The following is a 23851-nucleotide window of genomic DNA, read 5'->3' as shown; positions in this document are numbered from 1 at the left end:
AAAGTTGTCGTTTCTTAAAGTTTGGGGATGTGATGCTTATGTCAAAAAGCTTCAGCCTGAAAAGCTGGAACCCAAAGCGGAAAAATGCGTCTTCATAGGTTACCCAAAAGAGACAGTTGGGTACACCTTCTATCTCAAATCCGAGGGCAAAGTGTTTGTTGCTAAGAACGGAACTTTTCTCGAGAAGGAGTTTCTCTCGAGAGAATTGAGTGGGAGGAAGATAGAACTTGACGAGGTTGTCGAACCTCTCATCCCTCTGGATGGTGGCGCAGGGCAAGGGGAATCCTCTGTCGTTGCGACGCCGGTTGAGGAGGAAGTTAATGATGATGATCATGAAACTCCAGTTCAAGTTTCTGTTGAACCACGCAGGTCGACGAGATCACGCGCTGCTCCAGAGTGGTACGGTAATCCCGTCTTATCAATCATGTTGTTAGACAACAATGAACCTGCAAATTATGAAGAAGCAATGGTGGGCCCAGATTCCAACAAATGGCTAGAAGCCATGAAATCCGAGATAGGATCCATGTATGAGAACAAAGTGTGGACTTTGGAGATACTACCTGAGGGCCGCAAGGCTATTCAGAACAAATGGATCTTTAAGAAGAAGACGGACGCTGACGGTAATGTGACCGTTTATAAAGCTCGACTTGTGGCAAAGGGTTTTTCACAAGTTCCAGGAGTTGACTACGATGAGACCTTCTCACCCGTAGCGATGCTTAAGTCCGTCAGAATCATGTTAGCAATAGCTGCATTTTTCGATTATGAAATCTGGCAGATGGATGTCAAAACCGCGTTCCTTAACGGTTTCCTTAAGGAAGAGTTGTATATGATGCAACCCGAAGGTTTTGTCGATCCTAAAAATGCTGACAAGGTGTGCAAGCTCCAACGATCCATTTATGGACTGGTGCAAGCATCTCGGAGTTGGAACAAGCGCTTTGATGAGGTGATCAAAGCATTTGGGTTTATACAAGTGGTTGGAGAATCTTGTATTTACAAGAAAGTGAGTGGGAGCTCTGTGGCGTTTCTTATATTATATGTGGATGACATATTACTGATTGGAAACAACGTAGAGCTTTTGGAGAGCATAAAAGGTTACTTGAATAAAAGTTTCTCTATGAAGGACCTAGGAGAAGCTGCTTACATTCTAGGCATTAAGATCTATAGGGATAGATCGAAACGCCTGATAGGACTTTCACAAAGCACATACCTTAATAAAGTTTTGAAGAGGTTTAAAATGGAACAGTCCAAGAAAGGGTTCTTACCAGTTTTACAAGGTACGAGATTGAGTAAGACTCAGTGCCCAGCAACTGATGAAGATAGAGAGCATATGCGCTCCATCCCCTATGCTTCAGCCATAGGTTCTATCATGTATGCGATGCTGTGCACTAGACCGGATGTTAGCCTGGCCATAAGTATGGCAGGTAGGTTCCAGAGTAATCCAGGAGTGGATCACTGGACAGCGGTCAAGAATATCCTGAAGTACCTGAAAAGGACTAAGGAGATGTTTCTCGTGTATGGAGGTGACGAAGAGCTCGCCGTAAAAGGTTACGTCGATGCAAGCTTTGACACAGATCCGGACGACTCTAAGTCGCAAACCGGATACGTATTTATTATTAATGGGGGTGCAGTAAGCTGGTGCAGTTCCAAGCAAAGCGTCGTAGCAGATTCTACATGTGAAGCGGAGTACCTGGCTGCCTCGGAGGCGGCTAAGGAGGGTGTCTGGATGAAGCAGTTCATGACGGATGTTGGAGTGGTGCCAAGTGCACTGGATCCGATAACCTTGTTCTGTGACAACACTGGTGCCATTGCCTTAGCAAAGGAACCAAGGTTTCACAAGAAGACCAGACACATCAAACGACGCTTCAACCTCATCCGCGACTACGTCGAGGAGGAGGACGTAAATATATGCAAAGTGCACACGGATCTGAATGTAGCAGACCTGCTGACTAAACCTCTTCCACAGCCGAAACATGATCGACACCAGAACTGTATGGGTGTTAGATTTATTACAATGTAATTCACATAGTGATGTGAGGGCTAGATTATTGACTCTAGTGCAAGTGGGAGACTGTTGGAATTATGCCCTAGAGGCAATAATAAATGTATAGTTATTATTATAATTTCTGTATCAAGATAATAGTTTATTATCCATGCTATAATTGTATTGAATGAAGACTCATTTACATGTGTGGATACATAGAAAAACACCGTCCCTAGCATGCCTCTAGTTGGCTAGCCAGTTGATCGATGATAGTCAGTGTCTTCTGATTATGAACAAGGTGTTGTTGCTTGATAACTGGATCACGTCATTGGGAGAATCACGTGATGGACTAGACCCAAACTAATAGACGTAGCATGTTGATCGTGTCATTTTGTTGCTACTGTTTTCTGCGTGTCAAGTATTTATTCCTATGACCATGAGATCATATAACTCACTGACACCGGAGGAATGCTTTGTGTGTATCAAACATCACAACGTAACTGGGTGACTATAAAGATGCTCTACAGGTATCTCCGAAGGTGTTAGTTGAGTTAGTATGGATCAAGACTGGGATTTGTCACTCCGTGTGACGGAGAGGTATCTCGGGGCCCACTCGGTAATACAACATCACACACAAGCCTTGCAAGCAATGTAACTTAGTGTAAGTTGCGGGATCTTGTATTACGGAACGAGTAAAGAGACTTGCCGGTAAACAAGATTGAGATAGGTATGCGGATACTGACGATCGAATCTCGGGCAAGTAACATACCGAAGGACAAAGGGAATGACATACGGGATTATACGAATCCTTGGCACTGAGGTTCAAACGATAAGATCTTCGTAGAATATGTAGGATCCAATATGGGCATCCAGGTCCCGCTATTGGATATTGACCGAGGAGTCTCTCGGGTCATGTCTACATAGTTCTCGAACCCGCAGGGTCTGCACACTTAAGGTTCGACGTTGTTTTATGCGTATTTGAGTTATATGGTTGGTTACCGAATGTTGTTCGGAGTCCCGGATGAGATCACGGACGTCACGAGGGTTTCCGGAATGGTCCGGAAACGAAGATTGATATATAGGATGACCTCATTTGATTACCGGAAGGTTTTCGGAGTTACCGGGAATGTACCGGGAATGACGAATGGGTTCCGGGAGTTCACCGGGGGGGCAACCCACCCCGGGGAAGCCCATAGGCTTTGGGGAGACACACCAGCCCTTAGTGGGCTGGTGGGACAGTCCCAAAGGGGCCTATGCGCCAAGAGAAGGAAATCAAAGGAAAAGAAAAAAAAAGAGGGAGGAAGTGGGAAGGGAGGGGGACTCCTCCCACCAAACCAACTCCAACTCGGTTTGGGGGGGAGTCCTCCCCCCCCCCCCTTGGCTCGGCCGACCCCTTGAGGGTCCCTTGGACCCCAAGGCAAGGTCCCCCTCCCTCCTCCTATATATATGGAGCTTTTAGGGCAGATTTGAGACGACTTTCTCACGGTTGCCCGACCACATATCTCCATAGTTTTTCCTCTAGATCGCGTTTCTGCGGAGCTCGGGCGGAGCCCTGCTGAGACAAGATCATCACCAACCTCCGGAGCGCCGTCACGCTGCCGGAGAACTCTTCTACCTCTCCGTCTCTCTTGCTGGATCAAGAAGGCCGAGATCATCGTCGAGCTGTACGTGTGCTGAACGCGGAGGTGCCGTCCGTTCGGTACTAGATCGTGGGACTGATCGCGGGATTGTTCGCGGGGCGGATCGAGGGACGTGAGGACGTTCCACTACATCAACCGCGTTCTCTAACGCTTCTGTTGTACGATCTACAAGGGTACGTAGATCACTCATCCCCTCTCGTAGATGGACATCACCATGATAGGTCTTCGTGCGCGTAGGAAAATTTTTGTTTCCCATGCGACGTTCCCCAACAACGTATACTTGAAGCTGAAGATGCCAGGCCCGAAAGGCGTGATCACCATCACGGGCAATCGTCAGCGAGCCGAAGAGTGTCTGCAGCAGGGATCAAGAATCCCCGACCAGCAGATGGCCGTCCTCGAGCTCGATGAGTACAAGAAGACAGTCGACCCCGCCGACCTGATGCGCTCGAAGAAACCAGCTTCAGAGTCTGCATTCCAGTTGGCAGGAGAGACGAAGAAGGTCAACATCCACCCGACGGACGACACTGCTGCCCCGACGAACATCTCCACCACCCTCGATCCTAAATAGGAAGCCGAGCTCACCCAATTCCTCCGTGAGAACTGGGACATCTTCGCATGGAAACCCTCTGACATGCCGGGTGTACCCAGGGAGTTGGCTGAGCACCGACTGCATGTGGATCCCGCCGCTCGGCCCGTCCGAGAGCACCTGCGCCGGTCCGCCGCGCACAAGAGGAAGGCAATCGGGGAAGAGGTGGCCAAGTTGCTGGCAGCCAACTTCATTCGCGAGGTTCACCACTCCGAGTGGCTCGCCAATGTTGTCATGGTGCCCAAAAAAGATAAGTCGCTCTGAATGTGCATTGACTTCAAGCATCTCAATAAGGTCTGCCCGAAAGACCATTTTCTGCTCCCCCGCATAGATCAAATTGTCGATTCGACTGCGGGTTGCAAGCGTTTGTCATTTCTTGATGCCTATTCGGGTTATCATCAGATCCGTCTGTATGGTCCCGATGAGTTAAAAACAGCCTTCATCACCCCATTCGGGTGCTTCTGCTACATCACTATGCCATTCGGTTTGAAGAACGCAGGAGCTACCTTTATGCGTATGATCCAAAAATGCCTTCTTGACCAGATCGGTCGGAATGTGGAGGCATACATGGATGATATCGTAGTCAAGTCACGCAAAGGTTCCGACCTGCTGACTGATTTGGCAGAAACATTCGCCAACCTTCGTAGGTACGATATCAAACTCAACCCCGCCAAATGTTCATTCGGTGTTCCCAGCGGAAAGTTACTCGGTTTCTTCATTTCCGAACGAGGGATCGATGTCAATCCCGAAAAGATCGGGACCATCGTCCGAATGGAGAGGCCGGTCAGAATACACGATGTTCAACGGCTCACAGGTTGCCGAGCGGCTTTGAGCAGATTCATCAGTCGACTCGGCGAGAAAGCACTTCCTCTGTACCGACTCATGAAGAAATCAGATACTTCCGAGTGGACAGACGAAGCCCAAGTCGCATTCGATGACCTCAAAGTCCTACTTTCCACCCAGCCGGTTCTTACTGCTCCGCTAAGTAAAGAGCCACTTCTTCTATATATTGCGGCTACAAATCAAGTCGTCAGTATTGTTCTTACAGTCGAACGAGAAGAAGAAGGCAAAGCATATAAAGTTCAGCGGCCAGTGTACTACGTCTCTGAAGTCCTGACTCTTTCCAAGCAGAGGTATCCCCATTATCAAAAACTTATCTACGGGATTTACATGATTGCGAAGAAGGTGGCCCATTATTTCCAAGACCACTCGGTGTCTGTCATTTCTGATGCTCCGTTGTCAGAAATTCTCCATAATCGAGACGCGTCAGGCCGAGTGGCAAAGTGGGCAATGGAGATGTTGTACTGCGATATCAAGTTCAAGGCCAAGAAAGCTATCAAGTCTCAAGCTCTGGCTGACTTCATAGCAGAATGGGTAGAACAACAGCAACCGACCCACATCTACTCGGCCCATTGGACAATGTTCTTCGATGGGTCCAAGATGCTGAATGGCTCCGGCGCTAGCGTTGTGATCATATCACCAAAGGGTGACAAGCTCAAGTACGTGCTACAGATACACTTCGATTCCTCCAACAACGAGGCAGAGTATGAAGCTCTCCTCTACGGGTTGCGTATGGCCATCTCACTCGGCGTCCGTCGCCTGATGGTCTACGGCGATTCCGATTTGGTGGTCAATCAAGTTATGAAAGAGTGGGATGTCAGGAACCCCACCATGACCACATACTGCAATGCAGTGAGGAAGCTCGAGAAGAAGTTTGAAGGTCTAGAACTTCACCATGTTCCGAGACTGAAGAACCAAGCAGCTGATGAATTGGCAAAGCTTGGATCCACTCGGAGACCAGTCCCGAGTGACGTCTGCCTCGAGCACCTTCACCTCCCTTCAGTCAAAGAAGATCCTTTTATAGAAGAACCAGTACAACCAAAGAGTTCAACAGATCCGACTGAAGTCGATGTACCTGATGTGGTTGACCTGGTCATGGAGATTCTTGTTGTCATCCCCGATTGGACTGTGTCGATCATTGCATATATCCTGAGACAGGAACTACCAGAAGACGAAGTCCAGGCCAGGCAGATAGTCCGCAGGTCGAACTCATTCACTGTCATTGATGGCCAATTGTACAAGGAGAGAGTTTCAGGCGTTCTCCAACGATGCATCTCCCCAGAGGAGGGGCAATTGATCCTGGAAGATATTCACTCGGGGACCTGCGGTCATCACGCCTCTTCGAGAGCAATCGTCGCCAAGGCATTCCGGGTTGGGTTTTTTTGGCTGCACGCAAACGAGATGGCTAAAGATATGGTCGACCGATGTGAGGGCTGTCAGTTCTACTCCAACAAGTCCCACAAGCCAACATCTGCGTTGAAGACAATCCCTCTTGTGTGCCGTTTGCAGTTTGGGGACTAGATACAGTCGGACCATTCAAGACAGGCCAAGGGGGATACACACATCTGTTGGTGGCAGTCGACAAGTTCACGAAATGGATCGAAGCCAAGCCCATCAAGAAACTCGACGCCTCAACAGCCGTCAAGTTTATAAGGGACATCATCTCCAGATTCGGTGTACCTCACAGCATAATCACGGACAACGGGACAAACTTTGACTCGGACAGATTCAAAGGTTTCTGTGCAAGCCAAGGTATCCGAGTGGATTTTGCTTCCGTAGCACATCCTCAATCCAATGGACAAGCAGAGCGGGCGAGTGGGCTTATTCTTCAAGGTTTGAAGCCCCGACTCCTGCGAGAGGTGGGACACGCCGCTGGCGCGTGGGTCACCAAGTTACCTTCAGTGCTCTGGGGTCTCCGCACAACCCCGAACAGATCTACAGGACGACCATCGTTCTTCCTCGTTTATGGAGCAGAAGCGGTCCTTCCGAGTGACTTGCTTCATAACGCGCCACGAGTCGAACTCTTCTCCAAAGCTGAAGTAGAACAAGCAAGGCAAGATGGAGTGGACCTTCTTGAGGAAGAGCGCGAGATGGCGCTAACTCGCTCAACCATTTATCAACAAGATCTGCGGCGTTTTCACGCACGGCACGTCAGGAGTCGCACGTTCCAAGCAGGCGACTTGGTGCTCCGAGTGGATCAGCAAAGACCTCACAAGTTGGCTCCGGCCTAGGAAGGACCTTTCATCATCTCCAAGGTGCTGAACAACGGAGCATACGGACTCTACAACATCCAGAGGGAGACGGACGAGCCGCGTGCGTGGAACGGAGACCTCCTGAAGCGCTTCTACACGTGATCGTCGACTGAAGCAGTGTAAAGAACAAGTATTGATGAAATAATATAAAGCTGAATCAGTTTTTGCAGATTCATAATTCTTCCGCGGTCGCTGACTCCGGTCACACACAAAAAACTTAGTTGCGATCCAGAATCGCCTAAGTTCTAACTTCCTCCGAGTGCGCACTAAACGTCGCACTCGGGGACTTAGCTGTGATTAAGAATCACCTAAGTAATACATTCCCCCGAGTGCACACTAAACGTCGCACTCGGGGACTTAGCTGTGATCAAGAATCACCTAAGTAATACATTCCCCCGAGTGCGCACTAAACGTCGCACTCGGGGACTTAGCTATGGTCAAGAATCACCTAAGTAATACATTCCTCCGAGTGTGCACTAAACGTCACACTCGGGGACTTAGCTGTGATCAAGAATCACCTAAGAAATAACTTTCTCCGAGTGTACACTTAACGTCACACTCGGGGACTTAGCTGTCATCAAGAATCGCCTAAGTATTAACATTCCTACGAGTGTGCACTAAACGTCGCACTCGGAGACTTAGCTGTGATCAAGAATCACCTAAGAAATAACTTTCTCCGAGTGTGCACTTAACGTCGCACTCGGGGACTTAGCTGTGATCAAGAATCACCTAAGAAATAACTTTCTCCGAGTGTGCACTTAACGTCGCACTCGGGGACTTAGCTGTGATCAAGAATCACCTAACAAATAACTTTCTCCGAGAGTGCACTACACGTCGCACTCGGGGACTTAGCTGCGATCAAGAATCGCCTAAGTATCAACTTTCTCCGAGCGTGCACTCGGCGGCTTAGTTGCGATCCAGAATCGCTTAACTACATGAGTTGCGGATCCTCCTTGAGGCTCATGTGGATGTCAAAACAACTGACAACTACATGAGTTGGAGGCTCTCATTGAGGCTCATGTGGATGTCAAAACAACTGACAACTACATGAGTTGCAGACTCTCATTGAGGTTCATGTGGATGTCAAAACAACTGACACCTACATGAGTTGCAGACCCTCATTGAAGCTCATGTGGATGTCAAAACAACTGACAACTACATCAGTACCAACTCGACCCGAGTGCGACTTGATAGTCGCACTCGACAACCTAACCGCGATCCCGCATCGCCCAAGTACTCTTCAACCTCCGAGTGCGGCCTACCGATCCACTCGGCGATCCTACCGATCCACTCGGTGATACTACGGATCAAAGTGGAAATTCCACGGATCCTCAATGAGGCTCATACATGACTAACACTTACGTGCTACCCATGTTTGCCTTTGGCTTCACCAAGAAACGCCAGACAGAAAACTCGAAACAACTTTGCAACACAAGAGCAAACGCTTTGATTCAGATTCAAAAGTTCTAGCAAAGATAGTTCACTCAGTGCGGATCAAGCTTACCCGCACCGATCTAAGAATGTGACGGCCAACAGCAGTGGCCAAAGTACCTTACAGATAAACACTCGGCATACCGAGGATAAAAGTGTTCTTACACATCATCCGGATTAACGCCAGGACTGGAGGGCTCTATGAACGTGTCCAGATCAATACCGTCGGCGATGCGGGTAGCGCTCTCAAGGAAAGTTTCCATGAAGTCTTCGAATCAAAGTTTCTTCGTATTGGCGACCTTCAATGTCTTCAGCTTCTCCTCGCGCACCTCCTTGCAATGGACTCGGACCAAGGACAGAGAAACATCGGCACCACAACGAGCTGCAGATTTCTTCCACGACTGCACTCGGTTCGGAATCTCCTGCAGTCGCGCCATCAGGTTCTCCATCTCCTGCCGCGACTCATCTTCTGGCCAAAGCTCCTTGCCGATTCGGCCGACGACTTCTCTCAATCGACCAATGAAAGGGCCAACTTTGCCCACGCGGATGTGCGCCCGGAGCAAATCCCGATTGGCGTCCTCGCCGAGTGGCACGTTGTCACGAATCGATCGCTCCACGTCCGCTGCTTCAACTTCAGCATCAACGCAAAAATCTGCAACAGAATGGCAAGCAAGCAATAAGCGTCGAGTATGATGTACATAGGAAAAACACTCGGCAAACAACAGGACTTACCAGCCAGACGCGTCATCATCTGCCTACCCCAGTCGTCGGCATATTTCTCTTGAGCTATGCATCGTTTATTCAGCACGTCCATCTGACCCATCAGAGCAGTCCTCTGTTTCCCCATCTTTTCCACTTCCTCAATCAACACCTTGTTCGCTTCACGAGCCTGCTCCAATGACTTCTCTCGTCCCTCCAGAGCATCCTTCATGCCAGCCATTGCAAGCATGGCCGCATCAAGCTCACCAGCGAACTGATTCCTCTCCGCCCTGAGAGTCTCATAGGCTGTCCCCATTTCACAGGTTTTCTGCCAACAAACACCAAGGGACAATCAGAAAATTCAACAATAAAAGTCTAAGTTCTTTAGACCCCTGCCGACGCAAGCACTCGACAGCGGTCTCGGGGACTACACCTAGTGGGTTCACTAAGAGTGACCTCACTGGCATGCAACTCAAGCACGCCTGCCCTATTGAGCTGCATGTTACCACCTACGCCTACGAGGCCAATACTACCCGACCTGAGTACAACTTACTCTCAGAGACTCTTACAGTAAGTGCACTCCGAGTGTCACAACTGGTCGCAGTCGGTCATATTATTTACAGACATGACCAAAGCAAAGATAATATGTATAAAGCCAACTGTCGGTGCAAGCACTCGACAGAAGTCTCGGGGACTACACCCACTGGGTTCACTCAGAGTGAACCCATTGCAAACAACAGATGCTATCCAAGAACACCCAGTGGGTTACAAGAGAAAAGTAAATACTTACTAGCCCACTTACTCGGATATCATCCCGCAGCTCCAAGCTCCGCTGGTACAAGGATGCAACGGAGTCGTAAGCCCTCTTGGCTTCTCCAGCCATCAGCTCCGCCTGCACCATGGCTCCCTTAGCCGCTCCCACCTGCTCCTCCGGGAGACGCTGGATGTTGAATTCAGCATTCGACGAGCCTGGCATCGTCGGAAGTTCCTGAGGCATCCCAAGGTCCGCTCCAGTTGGCTCTTCAACCACCAGCGCTGCTTCAGTCAGCGGCAGCACGTTGGCGGCGAGAGCAGCAACAGACGGAGCAGCCTCAAGAACAGGCTCCGCGGCTTGTTCAGCTCTCCCCTGATCGCCTTCATCCACGCAAATCGCCCCTGATAGGCCGAACGGCGAAAGATCTCAAAAAAAGAAAGAGGCAGGACCTATGATAGAATTCGAGACGCGATAGTATAAAACACTCGGAGTCACTACAACGAACCTGGCTGGGACGAGACGACGTTGTCCGTGTCCATGGGGTCATCCTCTTGGCGCGCCGGAGAGGTGGCAGAAGTAGCGACTCTGTCGATTGAAATCCATTTGACCAATGAACAGGAGTTCACTCGGATATCAGAAGAAATTAGAAGATCGATACACTTACGTGGAGGTGACGGGAACAGCAACCCTCATCCGCGGCAGAGCCTTCCGAGGCTTGGACCCACTCGGTTTGGCCGCCTTGGAAGACGGACCCACAGGCTCAGCGGCAGCCTCTCTGGCCCTCTTGGTGCTCCGAGCACTCGGGGGCACTGGGGCAGTGGGCGGAGCACTCGAAGATGCCGGAGGGACCGAAGGAACGATAGGCTCTTGTCGGCGCTTGGTCCGATGCTCTAATTGCGGAGGTGGCGAGTCCTGCTCTTCGTCTTCCTCCTCTTCCTCGCTGGTCTCTTCTTCCGATTCCCCGCCGTCGGAGACATACTCAGCGCTCTCCACGCTGCCTTCCTGGCTGCCTTCCTCGTCCTCCTCGGCCGGATTCCCGTTCGAGACGGGAGAAAACCAGTTGGTCCACTTCTGCATAAAATTCAGTCGGCAACATCAGACGTCGCGCAGAGATTCAAACAAATGATAAGGTTGAGATAGTTAAGCGCACTCGACAAGTGTTACTCACCTGATTCGGAGGAGGATGATCCGCGCAGAAAGGCTTCACTCGCCGAGATCCTTTGGGATTCTCGCAGGGACCTGTGATCTAGAGCACCCATGAGGTCACCTTCTCCTCAGTCACGCCCACAACGTTGGTCCGAGTGGAATCCTCGGGCCCCGTATAATGCCACATAGCGTGGTCGCGAGCCTGCAGAGGTTGGATGCGCCGACCGAGGAAGACCTCCAGCAAGTCTATGCCGGTGACCCCCCTCCTGACGACGTCTACGAGTGCCTCGACCAGAGGCTGGATGTCGTTCTTCTCCGCCTTCGTGAGTGCGAGCTGCTTAGGCGGGGCGGGCCGATCTAAGCTAAAGGGAGGCAGTCCGGTCGACGCATTCGGTCAGGCGATATCCTGGCAGTAGAACCACGTCGACTGCCAGTTCCTGACCGACTCACTTAACTGAAGAGCAGGATAACTACTCCGACTGTTTTTTCTGGAAACCTAATCCCCCGCAGAGCTGGAGAAGATTTGTCTTATCATCCGACTGGCTGAGTCGTTTGATGGTTTGGGATCTAGCAGAAAATATGTGCTTGAACAGCCCCCAATGGGGAGGGCAGCCGATGAAACACTCGCACAGAACTATAAAACCAGAGAGATGGGCAATGGCATTCGGGGGAAAGTGGTGAAGTTGTGCCCCGAAGTGATTCATGATGCCCTTGAAGAAAGGATGCGGGGGCAAGGAGAAACCTCGATAGATGTGGCTAAGCAGCAAGACGCGCTCCCCCTCCCGGGGCGTCGGCTCGACCTCGTTCTCCGCTGGCAGCCTCTAGGACTTGTGCACGATCATCCCGTGCTCCACCAGCTGCAGCAGATCCCCCTCCGTCAACGTGGAGGAGAGGAAGTCGCCCTGAATCCACCCCGCCGGCAGCGGCCGCTGCCGCCGCTGAGCAGGAGCCGCCGCCTTCCCCTTCTTCTTCCTCGCCTCCATCTTGCTGGTCTGACCCTTGGTCATGGCGGCAACTGCGAACCCTCGGGAGGAAGGAGGAGGAAGGGGTGTAGAAGCGCTGCAGGTGGCGAGAAGGACGGAGCAGGCGAGAGCGAGAGATTCGGCGAGCGTAACGAAGAAGCCTCGCCGCCGAGATTTAAGTAGGGTTCCGACTGGGTCACTGGCAGGTGGCCCCGAAACCTTATCCCCCCGACCCACCGCGGCGATATTAGTGGAGAGGTTGAAGGCGCGAGAATCGAGGCGTCAGGCGCTACTCGAGCGCGATGGCGTCATCCCCGCTGAGCGCGCGGAAACCGAAATTTGAGGATCCCGGAAAATCCGCTGCTGTCAGTTGACCGGCCGCGTCAGAAGATGCCGCGGAAGCACTCGGCTTCCGACTGTCTGTTTCATGAGTACTTCCACTCGGATCGTCGATCAGAAAAGACAAAATGGACCGAGGCAAGCAACGCCCAAGCCAAGTCCGTTCTAGTCGGATCCAAACTTCAAACATCGCTTCGTCGTTCCAACCCCAATCCATTCGGGGACTAATGATGGGGTTATAGTCCTAGGGTAGGGTCATAGGCCTGCCCTGTAGGTCCTACCCAAAGACTACCCCTCACAAAGGACTAGGCCCTTAGTCAGCTCCGACTGAATTAAATAGTCCCTGTCGTCCAGTCGGTAACGTACCCTTGATCATCCAGTCGGAGACTAACATTCTGAGCATATCAATCTAACCGACTGGATACCACTCGGTACGTCGTAACCCCCCTGGAGGGAAACGGTCGTACGTTTCCAGGTACATTTATTAGCATTTAGGGCGTACGTTACCTGTAGCGTACACATTCAATCACCACTACTCCACCCCTGTAGCGGAACCGTTGTGGAGGGCAGCGCACTCTATATAAGCCACCCTCCCCCGCTGGTAAAGGGTTTAGCAACTCATTGTATTCCCTATTCCACTCGACAACAAGCTCCCTGAGCACTGAGACGTAGGGCTATTACCTCCACCGCAGAGGGGCCTGAACTCATACAACCTCGTCGTAGCTAGGACTCTGTCCATCCTTTTCGTACCCTACACATCTACTGTCAGGCTTATACCCACGACAGGTGCTATCAATTTCAACACCTTCATCCACAACACTGCAAGAGACATTACTTCCACAATTATCTTTGTTCTCACTACCATCCCTTGCCTTCTTCACTAGGCTGAAAACACTAGGAATTTGTGCTATAGGATTAGCCACAACGTCATCCCATTCTACTCCTCCTCCTGAAATGTGGCTCTCCAAATAATCCAAATAAATCATTTGAAAACAGTGACCTCTTTTGATACTAAAATACATATGATCGAAATATCCATCATTTGACAGCAGTACTGCAACACTTTCATTAAGCTGACACCCAGGAGGCAACCAGTACATGTCAATTATGCCTTCCTTCTCATAGCCCAAATGCTCCACAATGCGTGCAAACATCTTGTAATATGCATTTTGCACATCACACTAGTCATAGCAAACCTTCTTGCCATCCAAATAACACCTATTTTGTCCACTGCCAGAGAAAAAATCTCCATGCAGAATCTCAACAATAAAGAATCCACTCTCTTCCTTTGAAAATCAAAACATACAACAAAAATTCAAAATTTGGGCACTTCACACAGTCAAACCCTAGCACAATTCGGCCAAAATCTAGATTGTGTACATATTGATACGATTAGCATGGGCAAAACGGTAAAATCACAACAATGAGTCAATTCTTCGCCCTAAAACCACTTCTAATCGACCTGTTGACACCCTACACTGACGTACCGTACGCCGGAGCCGCCTCGCCGTCAGGCCGCCGTCGCGGGCCCTGCATTGCTGCCAAACTACGCTGCCGCCGTCAAGCGGCCGTCCAGCAAGCTTCAGCCGACTCACGTACTACAAAAGAGGGCTGCTGGAGACCAGATCATCCACCGTCGGCCGCCCTACCTAGCTGGGGTACTCTGTTTCGCGGTGGATAGGAATAGAGCTGAGAAAGCAGAGACAGGGGCGAATGCAAAAGAACATGCTATTCTAGGTGACGGGTGGGTCCCCCTGACACGCGGGCCAGGATGACGTGGCATACGGGGAGAGTACGCGGTACGTACGGGTGGTGTATCGCCGGGACTGTGGTTTCAAGTTTAGAGACTGTATTAACGACGTATTTTCGTGTACCGGGACCGTACTTGAGCAGTTTGCAAGTTTCAGGAGCGAGTTGGACCGCGAGAGCAACTACGAGGACTAAACTTGCAATTATCTCTAAATTTTAGTTACACCTTCGTCCGCTCCGGCAGAGCCGTGGAGCGAAGGGACTTCGAACGGCCCCCAAAGCGCAAGCATACGACATATTTTTTCATATAAAAATAAAGAACAAAGAATGAAAATTTTACGCGGATCTTTATGTAAAATCTCACGAGACTGAGATTTTTAGCAATTTCGATTTCGTTTTGCATGTACCTCGAGAAGACATGGTTGGAGCCATGAATAAAATAGTACGTACGTACGTGCAGTTGTAGGTGCAGGCTGGCGCTGTACTTGGCAAGCCCCTGGGTAACCTCCATGGACTTGGCGACTAGGGGCATGCACCTCCTTCGCCACCCTGCGCACCTCCATGGCGATGTCCCTGCCGCTCTCGCCGCACCCGACAAACACCACCACCTCGTCGCGGAACGGCCCCGGCACCCTGTACGAGTGGCTGTGCATCTGCCGCCCCCTCCACGCCTCCATCTCCATGCCTTCGACGCTCGGCAATCTCGGCTGCGAGTAGTGGCCGTTGGCCACAACCACGGCGTCGAACACCTCCTCCTCGGGACGATCGCACTTGCCGAGACCGACGGACCTCACCGTCCATCGCCGCGTCGTGCCGGGCGCCAGGGCGACACGCACGACGACGGTGTTGAGCCTGACGGACTCCATGAGCCCGAATGCGTCGCAGAAGTCCTTGAGGTAGAGGTACACACCTCGCGGTGGCCCGGGAAGCGGCGGCCGTCGCGGCCGTCCTTGGGCGCAAACTAGAAGTCGGTGAACCCCATGTTCTCCCGGGCGCTGATGAGCCGGAGGGACGCGTACATGCTGCTGTGCACCTTCACCGGCGCCGCCGCGGCGCCGAGCGGGTCGTCGCCGTCGGTCCTCGGGTCGTACAGCCACTGCCAGCCCACGTCGCCGCTCTGCTCCAGCACCGTCACGTCGTGGCCCTCCCGCCGCAGCTCGCGGGCTGACGCCAGCCCGGCCATCCCGGCTCCAATCACGCATACCTTGTGCCGCTGCAATGGCTTGACCTTGATGTCGTCGTGGCAGACCATGTCGATTTTGATCGAGACGTCGCGCGAGCGGTGGAGGAGGTGATTGCATTATTTGATCTTGTCAACAACCGAATGGTATCGTTTGCTTCCTTTATTTATGCGCGTTATCAATCGTTTGCTTCCTTTATTTATGCGCGTTATCAGTCTGATCAGCCACTCCAGCCACTGCGCTGTATAAATTAGTAGATGAGTGGATGTCCCCCAGTTATTATTTAAGAGAAAATACTACAATGTCATTAGCTGCTATGACCGACAGACCAAAATATTTGGTGCATAGTTGAGCCGAGTTTTTCTGCATAACGCACGTAGCTAGTGGAGCTGCTTAAACCATTAATTTGATATTACTCATCGCCACATTTTCTGCCTTTGCTGATACAACTACTCAGCTTTGATGTTCTCACCGTGTTATCAATGTCAATGCTTAACTTTGAGCATAGTTGAGCCGACTTTTTCAGCAGAAGGGTTTTATTCGCCGCAAACACAAATGATCGGACTTGCACACGCTGTAAAATAAGAATGAATAGTTTTTTGCATTCTCCAAGTTCATACGGTTCAAGATTAATCAAAATCAACGTCACCATCCATCAATAGTTGAAGACAGAGAGGACTAGAGGAGACTTCAAAAATTATGTGTACATCATCCTGAAACTGACCTCGCGCTCGCCTCCTCTCTTGCAGAACCTCGCCGTCGACTGAGGAGCCTGCCGGTGAAGCCCGGGCCGGCTGCAGTGAAGGTGGCGGCGGGGCATCTCGCAGGAAGGCTCACGGTACCACCCCCCTCCTCGTCACCTCGCCATTGCTTGAGGACCCTGCCTGCGAAGCTCGGGCCGGCTCCAGGGGAGGTGGCAGCGAGGCATCTCGAAGGGAGGTTCACGGGCGGATCTAGCAAGGAGGACCAAGCAGGCACGTCGCGCAAGCGCGGCTCCTGCGCGGATCCCGTGGCCTGTGAGGAGGAGGATGCGAAGGCCGGCCACTTGCAGCGCGGCATCTGCGGGGGTGATGCGCGGGCATGGCAGAGGTCAGTCGGGCGTGGCGGGACATGGCGCGCGGCGGGCGCGCAGAGAGGCGATGGGCGCACGTGGCAGTGGCCAGGGCGCCCATGCTCCCTCCGCTCGGGGTGGTCCGCATGGGCGAATCTGGGCCCCGCACCCGGATCTGGTGGGGAGGCGGTGTCGGCTTGGCGGAGGTGGGTGGCTGCAAAAATGTGACCAATGTGGTCTCGTGCGGAGGTTCTGTGGCCGGTCTACTGCTCCGCCGCGGTGGTGTGGGGATGGCAGCGCGGCGCCGCGGCAATTCGTGGTGGGTTTTGTAAGTGTCTACCCTAGCCGGCTTGCTCTCCTCCACGTGCTGGCGCTTGCTGCTATCCGATGCGATGAACACAGGAGGAAGAAGAGAGGGGTAGACGGGGTAGATCTAGGGTTCCAGCGCACGAACGCTATCTGTTTGATTCCTCGAGCACGAACTCGATACATCCCCTGCCATTACAACGATGTCCTACACGGCTTTATAACCGAGCCGGCGCGCTGGGCACGAACCCACGCCTCCACTCGCCCTCGATCCGCCCGCCTCGCGCGCCCAGGACGCGCTCTGCCGCGCCCAGTCCACGCACGCTGCACTGGATCCTCCCGCGATCGCCGCGCCCGCTCGCCAACGGCCTTCTCCTACATACCCGCGCGTGGTGCGCGCGCGCCCATGCACCCCCGTGCACCACACACACCTACACACTTACGCCAGCACCGTGTGCCCGATGCACCCGACACGTCTGGTGCGCGCCCATACGCGCTCCGGGCACGCCAGGTTCATCGCCACGGTCTTATTTTCCTAACAATCACCCCCGAGACCGTGGCCTAGAGAAGCCCGGCGTCCTCGACGCCGATCTCCCCCATCAGTGCTCGCTCCGGCGCCGCCGCCTTCTCCCTGCTCGGGCACTCCCTCTTGAAGTGGCCACGTTCGTTGCAGTGGTAGCAGCGCCCGCGACGATTCCCTCGAGCGTTCGACTCCACGCTCCTGCCGTCGTCGTCGTCCCTCGCACCGACGCGCCCACGTCGCTCCCGTGCGCGCCATTGTTCGGCTGTCAGCATCAGCTGTCCCTCCTCCCTTGCGCCACCTCCCTGTCCGCGACATCGCAGCCGTTCATCGAACGCCTTCTGGCGCCCCAGAGCTTCCTCGAACGCCATGGTGGAGACGTCGCAGAACTGTTCGATTCCTGCCACCGCCGCGTACAGGCGGTCCGGCACGGAATCAAGCAGCTTCTTCACCAGCGCGTCGTCCTCCATCGTCGACCCGAGCCCCGCGAACCGCGCCGTCATGCCTCCGAGCTTGCCTGCGAACTGATCCAGTGTTTCGTCCTCCTCCATCCGCAAGCGCTCGAACTCGCCGCGGAGGGTGCCCAGCCGCGCTGCCCGGACTCGATCCGCTCCGACGTACCGAGCCCTGAGACTGGCCCAGACCTCCGCCGCCGTCATCTTGGCCGAGACCTGCAACAGGAGATCCTCCGCGAGTGCTGAGAGCAAATACGCCCGCGCCGGCTTATTCTTTTTCGTGATCACCGCCGCCGCCGCGTCCTCCGGCGGCACGACCGCCTCCCACAGTCCGGCCGCGTCGAGGTTGGCCTCAACCTTGATCGCCCAGGTGGTGTAATTGCCGCCGGTGAGCATCGGGACCGGCGTTGACAGCGAGGTCCCCGATCCGCCGCCGTAAGGGACGAGCGCCATCGCCGGCGAGCTCCACGCGCCCTTCCCGACCCCGATGGCTCTGATACCAGATGTAAGTGTCTACCCTAGCCGGCTTGCTCTCCTCCACGTGCTGGCGCTTGCTGCTACCCGATGCGATGAACACAGGAGGAAGAAGAGAGGGGTAGACGGGGTAGACCTAGGGTTCCAGTGCACGAACGCTATCTGTTTGATTCCTCGAGCACGAACTCGATACATCCCCTGCCATTACAACGATGTCCTACACGGCTTTATAACCGAGCCGGCGCGCTGGGCACGAACCCACGCCTCCACTCGCCCTCGCTGATCCGCCCGCCTCGCGTGCCCAGGACGCGCCCAGTCCACGCACGCTGCACTGGATCCTCCCGCGATCGCCGCGCCCGCTCGCCAACGGCCTTCTCCTACATACCCGCGCGTGGTGCGCGCGCGCCCTTGCACCCCCGTGCACCACACACACCTACACACTTACGCCTGCACCGTGCGCCCGATGCACCCGACACGTCTGGTGCGCGCCCATACGCGCTCCGGGCACGCCAGGTTCATCGCCGGTCTTATTTTCCTAACAGGTTTGGGGCGGCAAGCTCTGGCGCATCATGGATTCTTGCGACGGACATCTGCAGGCTGCAGTAGCAATGGGTTTGGTGAGCTTTAGGCGAAATCCTAGCTTGACCGCGGTTGATGACGGCATCGACGACATCCTTAGATGTCAATTTCCAGCTTAGAGGCGTCATCATGTCGAGCTCCTTCACCTTTCTTGTCGTCTTAGTCGAATTCCATGTGAAAACCTAAACTCTAGTGTTGGCTCCAGCGGGCGTCGACGTATTTTGGTCGCTTCCTCTCCTTGCGGGCGATGCCTTCGCATCCCCACGAACAAGCCCCCTAGCTGCTTTCTGCATTGTTGCAAAGTGCTTTTGTTTGTTGCCATTTGGTTCGAATATGGTTTTCATAAATGCAGCCCATTAATGATATATGTCATCGGCAAAGATAGTATCCCATGTTATAGCCTCGGTCGTTGATGGTGTAGTTGCACAGAGTTGATTCCCCGTTGCAAATCCTCCTGAACACCGGAGATCATTGAAGCATGTTGATGTCGTTGTTAGAACCTAACATTCCAAAGAAGGCATATCAAATCCATAAGCCATGTGATGCCACCGTTTCTAGTATGATTGTGGCATCTATGATGTAACCTTTATACATTTCTTGCAAACCTTTGTGACAGTTCTTCCACTGCTAATGTATGAAAGCAATTGATCCGAGCATTCTTAGAAATCCTTTGGCCTCTCTAATAGCCAACAACTTTTCTGTGTCCTGCACAATTGGTTCTCTGAGATACTCTGCTCCAAACACCTTGATCACAACACGGGCAAACTTGACATAGTCTTTAGGCATGTGCTCTCCCCCATCCTAAGCATCTCACCAACAACATCTGCCGTGGTACCAAGTGCAAGCATTCTCACAATAGTCGTGCACTTATGCTTGACAGAGAAAGAGAGTTACCACAAAAATCCCTTGTGAGCTTGAAGTAGTCGTCGTGTGCCTCCACTGCGTCCACAATGCGCAAAAACAATGGTTTTCACATGCGAAAACAATGACGAAACCATGGATCGTCCGAGAAAGCTAGGTTGGGAGCAAAGTAATCCTTCTGCAGTAGCTTTTCTTCGGATACCCTATCCCGATTGATCACTCTTTTCCCTTTGATTGAGCCCTTGAAATTGAGAATATGCTCAACTTGCCAATCCATTTCCTCTTGCATGGTCGTGAGCATGATCATGTCCATTTTTTCGTTCGAATCTGATGAATCGAAGAACTCATCTTGAACCATTTGGGCAAACTCCGCCGGTCCATACACCTCGTCGGATGAAGCATCAGAGTCTGTTGTTCCCCCTAAAATTAACAAAAAAAATATGATCAAACATTGTGTCGAACACATCCACTGCAAGATGGAGCCAGAGAGTCTCCGGACGTACCGCGGTGTCTTCCGGCGGGCGACGACATCCTCCGCAATGAGGACGAGACAGAAGACTCTGCTGACGAAGCTGGCGGGGCAGCGGCTAGGAACGGCGACGGAGCATACGCGGTAGCGTTGACGATGCAAGGAGGAAGAAGAGAGGAAAACAACAAATTAATCTGGCAGTTCTGTGGGATGAATTTGATGGAATTTGTGATGGGGTCAGGATGTCAGGTCTGACATGGCAATCGTGCCCACGCGCGTCCGGTCTTCTCCATATTTGAGCTGGATTTGAAGGGTGCCGGTCCGACCGGGCATTTGAGGTTGGTTTGAGAGGTCCGGGTGGTTCAAGTTTGTGTGATCGATTAAAGACCGTACCGCCTTTTCGGGCGTTTGAGGGGTGTATGAATGGTTCGATTATATATGCTGCAAGTTTGTTAGTGCGTGCGTAATAAATGTAGACCAGACTATCAACTCGAGTAGCGGATGAGAGAAAAGAATTAGGGGGTGTTTGTTTCCAGGGACTTTTTGGTGTAGGGACTCAAAAAAGTCTCAAAAGGTCACATGTGAAACAAACATGACGGACTTTTAGGGACTAAAAGAGGGTATTTGGGACTATTTGGAGAAGTCCCTGTGGGAGGGTCTTTTTGAGACTTTTTGGCACTTTTTTCAACAATGCCCCTACTTTTAGCATGTCATTTAATAACTACTGCTACATTACTAAGGTTAACATGGTATTTTTGCATGTCATTTAATAACCTCTAGTCCCTACTTAGTCTGTGGAAACAAACGGATAAGGACTAGGGCCTTTTAAATTGGGACTAAAAAAAGTCCCTGGGACTTTTGAAACAAACAGGGCCTTAAACTTATGCGATGAACAATAATTTGACAATACGGAACCGAACTTTCTGTTTACACTTTATAATCTTCCCTTCCCCGACGTTTCTTCACTTGTGGTAACATCTTCTCCGGCGGGGTCGACGCTACATCTGCGGTCACTATCAGACCCGGGTATATAAAACTGAGGTTTCGATATAAGCACGAAAATTCGTGGATGCGCCGCGGTTGCTGAAACCATCTCAGCGAAAGCCCCCATTCGTTCAAAGGAGCCAGACAGATATGCAAACCTATATATAATCCCAGAAGTGGACGAGATCTCTCAAGCTTGAGTCAGGACTCGTGCACTGCACCCGAACCCTATGATCGATATTTTTGACGCCCGTGCTATCGACAAATCATCGGGTGGTCGTGCCGCGGTTGTTGAAAAGGGCAGCCATGGTTGAAATCGGAAACGCCCGGATCCTGCTAGGCCATGACGACCATCCTTCGCAGTACGGAAGCTAATTGAGACCGGGAAACAAGACTCAGCTGCTTGGTCGTACTACCCGTTGATGAAATGCTGCGAGTTAACCAGATAATCATTAGCATGTCTCTTGTGAAACCGTGGACAAATAATCTAAGGAAATCTGTTGCTTCCGTCAGGGTGCGGGGTAAAGGAGATCAAGGAGAAAGTGACACTCGGTGACCGTTCGACGGAGTATAGTAGGAGTAGACAAAATTGCAGAGTACCCCCTGTATTGCTCTGTCTTTGGTAGTGGCGAGTCTTGTAAGAAAATGAGGAAGGGGTTCAAAGTCAAATATGTGTATAAAAAATAAAAAAAAACTCTTAATTATTTGATTCAAATAAGATCAATTTATTTATAAAATACTCCCTATTTTTAGAGATTTCATTAAAGGACTGTATATGAAGCAAAATAAATGATTCTATATTTTAATGTATGTCTACATACATTCATATGTAGTTTTTCATTAAAAAATTAAAAAAAACTTATATTTAAGAACAAAAGGAATAGTAGTAATTTTTTCCTTCCAACTTATGAAGAAAGGGGCGATTGAGCCTAACCTACCGCCACCGCCACTTTCTGTAGCTCAGAAGTCCTTCCATGACGACGCATGTGAAAGGGTCTTCAACATGCTCCTGGTGTGCCTTGTCCTGTCCATACGGGACTGGTTGGGGATGCTAGTGTGGGCGACTTCATCCCCATAACTCGAGGTCCTCTAAAATCTGAAGAAATAATTTTTCAAGCCAATCGACTAGCCCCTATCAAAATTATGTTATACTTGAGATCATGAATGAATCGTGATCATCCAAAGCGAGGAAGTAATATAATTACTAATGAACACATCATTGTAACGAAATTACCATGTACAGTACATACACCCTACCTAGTACTAGGACATGCTGTCGTGTGCTCGTGAGGCTCGTGTGAGTGTGAGTCTACATAAACCTCATCACAACACACACTCTAATTTGGGTCATGCCTAGGTAATTCCCTACCCCTATAGCCTACGCTACATTTTTAAAAGTTGTACTACTACGTGACGGCGCACTTCTCTAGTTGACTAGTTTTACGGCGGCGGTAATTAAGCCGCCCTCCGTCCGCCGGCGAGCCTGCTGCAGGACGGACACCCCGTGAGACTCGAGCCCTGCGCACGGCCGACGAGGAGGACCGCGCGTGCCTCGGCGAGCTCGCTCCTGAGCCGTGCGTTGTCGTCGCTGAGGCGCTCGCACCACCGTCGCAGCAGCTCGCAGTCGAGCTCCGTCTGCTTGAGCTTGGTGCGCGCCCTCCTGTTCTGGAACCACACCTCCACCTGCCTCGGCTTCAACCCGAGCTGCCTCGCAAGATCGTGCTTCTCACCCTGCAATTCCAAAATAATCCGGTCAGAATCCTCTTTCATGTAAATTATTTTGCACTTGTTGATGAGAATTATATACTCCTAGAAGACATGGACGTACGTGGGAGAGGACGTTGTGGGCGCGGAAGCTTTTCTCCAGCAGCGCCGCCTGCTCCTCGGTGAGCCGGAGCTTCTTCCTCGCGCGGCCGGCAGCGTCATGTCCGCCGTCGTCGTCGTCGACGTCGCTGCCGCCATGCACAGCCCTGGCCCTCTTGCCATGCTGCCCTCTTGCAGTATTTCTCGGCACATGGCCCGCTGCCTTTGGCGCCGGCGGCGGTTGGCTCCCGGCGCCGATCACGAGCGACAGCCTTGTGTCAACGAGTTCCTCCGCCTCCAGGGACTCCTTACTACCGCTGCTTAGGGTCGTAAGGCTAGACATCTTCCGAACCAAAATGAAGTGAATTTGCTCGTGCCGTCGATCGAGAGGTACGCCGCAGGCGCCGGGTAGCTAGGTGATGGTGATGATGGCCAACAGATGGGGTGTGTTCGTGGAGGCTTTATAGGTGGCCTGGCTACGAGACACTGGACACGGTCGCATACCACGCATGCTTTCGTGTGCGAGTTAAGCAAGATAATTTGTGCTGCTAGGCTTACTACTAGGTAAGATTACTACGGGTGATTGATGCTTCGTTTGACTCAGGGGGGCGTCTTTATTGAGAGATTTGACTGAGCAAAACTAGTTAACCAAGGCCATAAAATTGGCTCGTATTCTTACAGTACATCAATATCAAGTCTGTCCTTCCGTTCAAAATAGAAGGACTTCGAAATTTCCACTTTATAATATAGTACTAACTTTTGATAGTTGCTTTCTAGTACAAGTATGTA

The 23851-nt window shown here is 51.8% G+C and overlaps 1 protein-coding gene and 1 pseudogene across 1 annotated transcript; both read right to left on the bottom strand.

Annotated features, from left to right (window-relative positions):
* Positions 1–14599: 14599 nt before the first annotated feature.
* On the bottom strand, positions 14600–15750 carry LOC123405103 (annotated as a pseudogene).
* A 6707-nt stretch (positions 15751–22457) lies between these two features.
* LOC123406078 (putative homeobox-leucine zipper protein HOX26) lies at positions 22458–23473 on the bottom strand. Its single transcript, XM_045099570.1, has 2 exons — positions 23067–23473; positions 22458–23020 (listed from the first exon to the last, which is right to left on the bottom strand). Exons 1-2 carry the CDS (start codon positions 23403–23405, stop codon positions 22715–22717), a joined length of 645 nt encoding a protein of 214 aa, XP_044955505.1. The 5' UTR covers positions 23406–23473; the 3' UTR covers positions 22458–22714.
* Between the last annotated feature and the right edge of the window lie 378 nt (positions 23474–23851).

The sequence above is a fragment of the Hordeum vulgare genome, chromosome 6H (assembly GCF_904849725.1).
Source record: "Hordeum vulgare subsp. vulgare chromosome 6H, MorexV3_pseudomolecules_assembly, whole genome shotgun sequence".
Taxonomy (NCBI): Eukaryota; Viridiplantae; Streptophyta; class Magnoliopsida; order Poales; family Poaceae; genus Hordeum; species Hordeum vulgare.
This window is presented reverse-complemented; position numbering and strand designations above follow the sequence as displayed.